This window comes from Harpia harpyja, chromosome Z (assembly GCF_026419915.1).
Source record: "Harpia harpyja isolate bHarHar1 chromosome Z, bHarHar1 primary haplotype, whole genome shotgun sequence".
Lineage (NCBI taxonomy): Eukaryota > Metazoa > Chordata > Aves > Accipitriformes > Accipitridae > Harpia > Harpia harpyja.
In genome coordinates, this window is record NC_068969.1 from 64,490,477 (window position 1) to 64,499,721 (window position 9,245).

General features: G+C 46.6%; 1 protein-coding gene across 4 annotated transcripts in view; it reads left to right on the forward strand.

Moving 5' to 3' along the window:
* Positions 1 to 4,527, forward strand: part of MEGF10 (multiple EGF like domains 10) — a 112,625-nt gene extending 108,098 nt beyond the window's left edge. For all 4 annotated transcript variants that reach the window (XM_052778335.1, XM_052778339.1, XM_052778337.1 and 1 more), the window contains one exon: positions 44 to 4,527. In XM_052778335.1, the coding sequence (XP_052634295.1) occupies positions 44 to 204 (161 nt within the window). In that variant the 3' untranslated portion in view covers positions 205 to 4,527. The remainder of the gene's footprint in view (positions 1 to 43) is intronic.
* Positions 4,528 to 9,245: the final 4,718 nt, after the last annotated feature.

Sequence of the window (9,245 nt, forward strand, 5' to 3'; positions counted from 1 at the left end):
TGTTGCTTCTAGTGTTGAGTGTATGTGCTGTCTTTTATCACAGAACCTACAGTGAGTGTTGTCCAGGGAGCATTCAGCAGCACCGGACGTTTCAGCCAGGATCCTTATGATCTTCCAAAAAACAGCCATATTCCATGTCATTATGACTTGCTACCAGTTCGAGATAGCCCCACATCCTCTATGAAGGAGGTCAGCAGTGAATGACCCCAAAAGCTGATGTGTAGCACAGTGGGACTCTCAAGGGGCAAAGTGGCATGGTTGTGCTTCTTCCTCTAGTTTACCATCATATTTGGCTCCTAATCTGTCCAGCAGACAATTGCTGTACATTAAACAGAATCTCAACATGAGGTTTGTATTGTGTATGTAAGTAAGTGACAGATGGACAAATGTCACACTCTGGGGATCCTGATCATTCTTTTTCTCATGGCAGTAAATTTTATAGAAACAGGTATGCAACACATTTATACTGTAATATACCAGCTTAAAAATATTAGTTTGCAGATCAGTTGTGATAACATCCGATTTCAGCAACTTTAAATATAGACTTCATGTTTGTCGTGTTTCAGAGTAGAAATACTCCCAGGACAGTGCAATTTACCAAATACCATTTTATACAGGTGATCTGATTCACTAGTTATGTAGAAGAAAAACTGCCTTGCCAAATTTTACCTTCCATTCTGACCTTTAGTCAAGACATATTAAGAAACAAGATCTGATGGGGATAAATAAGCACAATACTGCAGTTGTTTGGGAAATCCATCATCAGGCTTTTTTGTCCATTACTGGTGATGGGCATACCTTGCTTGAATAGTTTTGGAGATAAAAGCATTGCATACATCAATATTATATGATGCCTCAAGATCTCTTGGTACTCCAGACCCAGCACCAGTCTCCAACAAATCTTTTGCTACTGTTCAACTCTGTATGTTGCAGTTCTGACCACTATTTCTGCCATACACAACTAATAATCCATAACATATCAGTAATTACTTCATAAAATATGTAAATTTAATCAGGTTTTTTTGGTCACCATGGACTGATTATGTAAGGAGTGGACAAAGGTGATGACTGCTGTAAATCTTAACTGCAAGGAAAGGTTTACATTTTATAAACAGGTAGTAATAATGACTGTAATATAGGATAAAAATAGTAAAGTGTTCTGATTTTTTTTTCTTAGAAATAATGAAGCAATCTCTGTGCATACTTGCTAAAAAGGCACCTTTTCTTTTTTATAGTTGATGTAGGGAAATACATGCTTAAGCTGGTCTTTTGCATTGCTAATAATGTGACACATGTACCCCCCATTCTTCATTAACTTGTGTCTCCATTTTTATGCTGTGTGTCTGTTTCTAGTGATCTAGCTTGTAACTGCAAAAATATTCTACTGTGTATCCATTTCTTTTGCATTTTTGCCAACTGGACTTTATTTTGTCTGGTTAAAGAGACCTCTGGGCACAGGGGAGAGGTTAAAGTAAGAATTCATGTCATACTGATGTCTATCAGAGGTGGTTAGCTAATACATAATAGTTTAACATAATGAATTAATTGGGAAAAAAGTCAAGGTGGTTTTGTCGAGGATAGTAACAAGAATGCAGAAGAAAAGTAAAAAACAGTCCTTCTTTAAAGGTTAGCTTATTCTGTTGACTATATGGATGGAGACCATCTTTCCAAAAGGCTCCTTTCTCTCCCTCCAAAACAGTCTGTTACGAACTGTGCAATTTGGTGGAAATTAAATTTGCCAAGGTATCCATCCACTGAAGCAAAATTGTCCCCCAAACACATCAGCCTAAAAATAAAATGGTTGCTATAGACTGGACATTCTCTTTCAGTAGAAAGTTACCTTTAGAAACCTAAAAATTACGTGGCAGTATTCCTTCCAGCTGCTGCTGCTGTCAGTGATGCTACCTGCTAACATGCTTGTAACATAATCCCAGCAGGCTTTTCCACCTTGCCCTGGCAGTAACTCTGTAGCTTCTTGTGAATAGCTTGTTCTGGGGGTTGGCATATCCCTGATTGATGGGGAAAGGATACAGGTGTTTGCATCATAGGGCATATAATAGGAAGCACTAGTCCTCTCTTCTTTCTGTGTTGGGGTCACATTTTGGCACATGAGACCTGTCATATACTATAACGATGTGAAGGGCAGTCGATAGGTCAAGAGTTTGGTGTATGTGCTCTCTGGCTTAGCACAGGGAGTGCCACGACAGCTTTTATGTTTACATGTGGACTGCAATACAGTCTGAGACAAAGAATAATCACTGTTGTGACAGCATTGATATATTCCTAAGAAAATCACAACCAGTTGCCTTTGGAACACTAAATGCAACAGAGCATCAACTGGAAGAAAAACTGAAAAAACTTTTGGAAAATTTTTTTAAAAGGAACCCCAGAGCTGAAATGGAAATACAATTTGCTTTTATTTGTTGTCACTGAAGAGGTGACAAATGAGAGATCTGCATCCAAAGACATCATTGCAGATGTGCCCAAGCCTGAGAATGTATATCCCTGTACGAAGTGCTCTTTAACATTCTTGCTTCTTGCTGGCCATGAGCACTGGCTGTTTTGCAATTTCCTGGGCATTTCTTGTATATCCTTGGAATAAATAATTTGATTATCTTTAAATTTTGCAAGTACAGAAATTAACTACAAGATTTCAAAAGCCAGTTACCATTTAATCCCTCCATAAGACAAAGTATTGATTGTGTTTGTGTACATATGGATAACACGTAGACCTACTGGTATATTCATGTGTTTGTACTGTGTGAAACAGACTTCAAAATAAAACTTTTCTTCTCTGAAGCCATGAATAGCAAATGCTGTATTTAGCAATTGTGAGCTGACAAAAATTTATTTTCTTACTCTGTAAAATTTGAAGACCACTAGATAAGTTAATCTTCATAATATAAACAGTTCTTTTTTATATGAAAAAGTGAAGAGCTGAATAAATTATATTTGTTTGAAAATTTCCGGTATGTCACATATCCTCAAGTGATATATTCAGACAAATATTCATGAAAACAGATGAGTTTCTGATAACTTTGCCTCTTCTGTATGTTCTAAATATACAAATTACCAAAGTCTGTCTTTCTATACGTGGGTGAAGCTCCTGCTGTGTAGTTAGCATAAGCAATGTCTGCATATATCTGAGCCAGATTTGCAATACGTATAGGTCAAGTAAATAACTTCTGAATTTACTTCAGTGAATGATCATTGGTAGACACTCAGAAAACAGACTGCCTGCAGGGGTAATACATTCTTGTTAAATGATACCTGTATATCATTCCAGAGGAAAAAAGCACATGAGACTTGCATTAGCAATCCTGCTGTCTCCTGTACAGCTAGGGTGGCTTGCTCTGAAGTACACTCTGCTGTCAGTTTAAGAGACTCCCGACTCAATCCTCATGACTGTCACATAGCCCTTTTTGTAGATCCCAGTATGCTCTTTAGAGAACTTAAGTATTTCTGAACATGTTTACTATATTGTGGTGGGAACTTAATGAGTAAGTTGATATAATAATTTTAGCAAACACCATCTATTCAAAGAACTGGCTTTACCACAGACAGGAATGGAAAGAGATGCCTTGCCTCTATATATTCACAATACAATAGTGAGAAACATAGCATTGAAAATGGAGATAGCTATCCCCTAGCAATGTTTTATCAGTTTAATAAAGTGCAAAATGCTGCACAAAGTTAATAGCTGATTTTAAAGTAGGTAGTGAGTACAAACTTTAGGTTTTAGATAATGTAGGCATATTAATTCTGGTCATTTAGAAGCACAATGAACCTCAAGGCTTTTTACTATATCAAAGATTTTTAATCATAACACACTGTTATGCATAAAATTTGTCCTTATCTTGATCTACCCAGAGAACTCCCATTAATTTTAATTGGAGATGTGCATGCAGATTACAAGGGAAAGAAGATTTCATTGTACTCATACTTTCTGCTGAGACAATCTGCAAAGTCAAATTAGTATTGAAGGATAAAACAAAATCAAAAGTGGGGAATGTGTTATTTAATGTATATTGGATTTTCCAAGTACTATGACTACAACTGAATTTTTTATTAGGTATGTGTCCAAATAGTAATCCTTATACTGAAGCTCTAAAGTCCAGACTGAAGAATAGAGAGCTAATTTTGACAAAAATGCTTTAAAGATTGCATATATAGTAGTTTAAATGACTGAAAACAAATGGGTGCATGTTTATTAATTACTGTACAGAAAATCTTGTCATTCAGTACACTCATACTAGTGCTAGAGCACTGAACCTAACTCTTCTATCTTCAGTTTTTTAGCCCACAAGACTTCACTTTGATATGATTGAACTGCAATATATTTTTAAAGAAAACCTATCAAGTATGCCTGGCTTTTTTTCTTAGCTGTGACAAAAAAGTGGTTTGTTGTGAAAATATATCTATTTTCCAAAGATGACTGATGTTCATCATTCTGCCCTTCACTACCATTCATTTCATTTCACATACCTGTAGGTTAATGTAATAAAGTTTCTAATGAAAGATGGGAAATGCTTTGAAATTTTTTCCTTTGTTTTTCATTTCCTTAGGATAGATCTTGAAATAGCATGGGAAATATAAAAAAATGTTATCCTTGCCCATGCTGGGCCACCAAGTAATGTATATTATTTTCCCTCTTAGAGAAAGCATGAGATGCTTTGTGGAAAATCAAGGCTGATTTTGAACTGCTAAACTTCTGTAATTACTGTCTGGTCCTGCAGGAATTAATTCTATAAATGGGGCAATTCTTTCAAGCCTGTCTCTTGAATGCCTAAAGCTTTAACCTTTAGACAGATGGGGAGCTGAGTTACCAAAAGCGAGGCATTTCCTCTTTTTTGTAGGGTAATAGCCTTCGATTAACCATTAAAAACCCAGTAACCAAAGTACAAACACAGCATAAAAGGGGTTAAATACTGTAATTTCTCTTTGTAACTCTGACCCCTTAAGATGAACGTAAAACACTGGCAACAGATAGATGGTGTGGGAAGTTGTTCTTGACTATCACAGTTTGATCAAGGATGATAGATTTGCCATTAAGAACAGATCATAGAATCATAGAAACATAGCATGGTTTTGATGGGAAGGAGAGAAAGACAGGAGATGACCCACGAGGGCGAGCCAAGTGCTGCCTGTGATGCCTTGTGGGAAGAAGCAGGGGAGCACGGAGGGCTGGCCAGCAGTGCTGGGGTGTGGGCAGAGCCTGTGGGACTTTGTCCTGCAGCCTCCCGGGGAGGCACAAGGTGTTATCCAGTGAACCCTCTTGCCATATGTGCCTGCAGACGTCTGCCCTGGCCAGAGCAACCTGACGGGGCCCTGGGAAGACACAGCTGAGGCCTCGGTGACTGGCGTGAGACACTGATGCCGAGCACAAGATGACAGATGGGGGGATGGAGCGGGAAGTGGCGTCGTGGTAACCCCAGACATGGGGCGAGCGCCATGGGTGAGGATGGCCTGTCGTGACATCCCCCAGCGATGGACGGTGATGTCCCTGAGCGATGGGTTCTGATGTCACCAAGGGATGGACTGTGATGTTCTGTCATGGTTTAATCCCAGCCAGCAACTAACCACCACGCAGCTGCTCACTCGTTCCCTGCCCCAGTGGGATTGGGGAGAGAATCGGAAAAAAAAACATAAAACTTGTGAGTTGAGATAAGAACAGTTTAATAGGACAGAAAGGAAGAAAATAATAATAATAGCAATAAATGACAAGAGTAATAAAAGAATTGGAATATACAAAACCAGGGATGCACAATGCACTTGCTCACCACTCGCCGACTGATGCCGTTAGCTTCCGAGCAGTGATCAACCCCTCACCCCGGCCAACTCACCCCAGTTTATATACTAGGCATTATGTTAAATGGTATGGAATATTCCTTTGGCCAGTTGTCCCGGCTCTGTGCCCTCCCAACTTCTTATGCCCCTCCAGCCTTCTTGCTGGCTGGGCATGAGAAGCTGAAAAAACCTTGAATTAGTACAAACAGTTAGCAAGAACTGAAAACATCAGCGTGTTATCAGTATTATGCTCATGCTGAATCCAAAACATAACACCATACCAGCTACTAGAATCAAAATTAATTCTAGGTCAGCCAAAATCAGAAAACAACCCCAGGTGCTGCATTGTGACCAGGCGTCCTTCACTGCTTACAGACACCCAATCTCAGCAAGGTCCAGCCCACGCTCCAGCTGAGCAAGTTCACGAGGTTTGGAGTGTTGAGGGAGGCCACTGGTGCTGCTGCGGTGGTCGGGGAGCTGCTCATTGCAGCTCTCCATGTCCAGACCCAGAGCCGTCGAAGGATTTTCCCCGGCCCTGCCAGATGCAGGCAGCCAGGGCACCCAGGAGGCACACTTGCAGCAGCAGAGGTGAGCTGGGCGGGGGAACTTCTGCCTGGAGTGGGGAGCTGGGAGGGTTTCCTTCTTGAGGGACCTGGGCACTTCTTTCACCCCTCCCCAGGCCAGCAAATGACCCTGGCCTCTCTTCCTTTTCTAGTGTGACACTGGCTGCTGCAGCACCGGTGACAAGGAGTGGCTTGACATCCCCAGCTTCCCCCAGCCCACCGCAACATGTGGAAGGCATGGCTGCGGAGCCAGCCAACCACTGTCCGATATGCCTGGACAGCTGCGAGGAGGCCAGCTACGTGATGCCATGCCTCCACCAATTCTGCTACCCGTGCATTGTGCAGTGGGCTGAGAGCAAGCCCGAGTGCCCCCTTTGCAAGGGGAGGATCATCTCCATCATGCACTCAGTGGGGGCAGATGATGACTTTGAGGAGCATATCATCACCCAATTTGCAGTACCACCAGTCATTGGCCACCAGGCAGGAGGAGCTCTCAGCCGTCCAGCTGCCCACAGCCCTGCAGCAACACGACAGCCAGTGGAGATCCAGCTGCCCAGGGCTCTTCCAGGCGGCCTCCATGCCAACACCTGGGCATCCCTTTTCCGGGACCACCCAGCTCTCCTCCAGCCCCTTCTGACCTGGGTGCATCAGGAGCTGAGGTGGATCTTTGGGAACTGGTGTTCACGAGCAGCCACAGTGGAGGGCCTCATCATACCCCTGCTTGTCCTCTTTGGGCTGGATGAAAACCAGCTGGTCCAGCTGCTGAGGGCCACCCTCCAAAACCACGCGGCGACATTTGTGCACGAGCTCATTCATGTTGCTGTGCAACGGTGCAGCGGGGAGGCCCGCCGTCTGCTGGGCCTGGAGGACGGCCATGCTGCTGGGGGGTGGGAGGGCAGCCGCGCAGGTGCCCCCGGCCCTGCTGCCTCCCGGCGAGGGTCTCCCACACCTGGGCTGGCCCCTTCCTACAGCCCTCAAGGAACCAATGTGGATGGCTACCCCAGCACCTCCACAGCTGCCCTTCGTGGGGGTCCTGGAAGCCCTCCCTCTGTCCTCTTTCCTATCCCTGAGGAGGAAGAGCCAGAGGAGGCCACGGCAGGTCCATCTACATCCAGCCAGGGCTGGGAACGCTCCCCTGGGGGGCCACGGCCAGCCCCAAAGAGGAGGTCTGGCAGCCCCAAGGCCTCTTCTCCAGCCAAGAAGAGGCCACCCCACTGGCAGCACTAGAAGAATGTCCCAGGCGCTGCTGAAACCAAGGCTGGGCCAGCAGTTGGGCGTGCACTGGCCCTCAATGGCTCCCTGTGCTCTAAGTGACATAATTTGTAAGTCAAATAAAATAAAGGCCTGCAAACTGCAAAAAGTCTCTGTGTTACTAACAGTACTGGTGGCATTGCTATCCCCACCCATGCTGCTTTCTCCCCCTTTTCCTGGGGCTATGCCCACCATTGCCTCTCATTGTCCTTAGCAGAGCACCATGGGGCTTCTCCCTCTGGTCTTGCACAGCCTCGTCGCCCTGCTTTGACTACCATGGGGCTGGACCTGTGCTCTCTGAGCGCATCTCTCCCCAGAGCACAGTGCCACGGGTCTTGGCCCTCTGCTCTTGCAGGGCCCCTTTCCCTTCAGGAAGGTGCCATGGTGCCTGTCCCTGTTCTCTTGCAGGGCCCCTTTCCCTGAGTCGAGCACTGTGGGGCCTGGCCCTATGGACCTGAAGGGCCTCTTTGCGCTGATCTGAGTGCCACCGAGTCCCATTCTCTGGTGTCGCTGGGCACTCTCTCCCCTCATTCAAGTGCTACGAGGTGGGACATGACCCAAGAAAGATGGACATGCTGCTGCCCTGAAGCACAGGCTTTCTTCCCCCTCTTCCAGATCCAGCCTTGGCGCTGGCATTTCTCCTCCGCTCAGAAAGGACCCCTCTTCGGCAGACGGGGACCGTCAGTTCCCCAGCGCCCCTCACCACCACGCCCACCACCCGTCCCCATCGCATGCTCTTTGCAGGACTTCCCCCAGCACAGCTCCTCTCTGCTGCCAGTCAGCCCCGCAGAAATGGCAGCGCAACTTCTCCGTGCTCCCCGGGGCCCCTCGCCCTCCTCTCAAACACCCCGGGGACCCTCGCTCTCCTCTCACATACCCCAGGGACCCTCGCCCTCCTCTCACACACCGCTCCGTGACCCTTCTGCAGCCAAGCCGGCCACGCAAGGTGAGGGGAGGGACAGATGGTGGCTGCTGGGTTTGGCACCAAGACCTGCTGCCGGGCCCCAAAGGAAGACCCAGGTCCCCACAGCACAAAAGGCCAAAGCTCAGCAGCAGTAACTACAATACAAATTCCCACAACTAGAAATGTAGGAAAGGCTGCCTGATGGCTTGTTAAGAGTGTAAAATTTAAGTCCACCGTGTAATTTTTTCTCACCAGTAACCAGAAAAAGAAGGCAGAAGGGCTGCCTGTATGGATATCATACCCATACAGCTCACGATTTGCGCAGGTGCGAACGTGAGACAGCGCGCAATTATGGCGGCGCGGGCAGGACGCAGGGGAGGGCGGGGTGTTGCGTAGCGAGCCCGCACGTCGCACCAACAACGCTCCTCCGCGCCAGGCAGGGTCCGTTGGCCGCCCTGCCGTTCTCCCCTGCCGCGCACCACGGCCCCTCCCCGCCGCCGCCCGCCGAACGAGGCAAAAAATCTTCCCGGCTCCCCGCTGCCGCCATCTTTAAGGCGACAGCTGCGCGTCGACGGCGCGACGGAAATGGCAGGGGGGCGCGCGACGCCACTAGGGAGCGCCGCCGGCGACGTGGCAGCGCGGCGGCGGGGCGGGGCGGTGGCCGGAGCGGCGCGGCGCGGCGCCGCTAAGGTTGCTGGGAGCTGTAGTCGGCGGCGGAGACGGTCGGTGTCTGTCTTTAT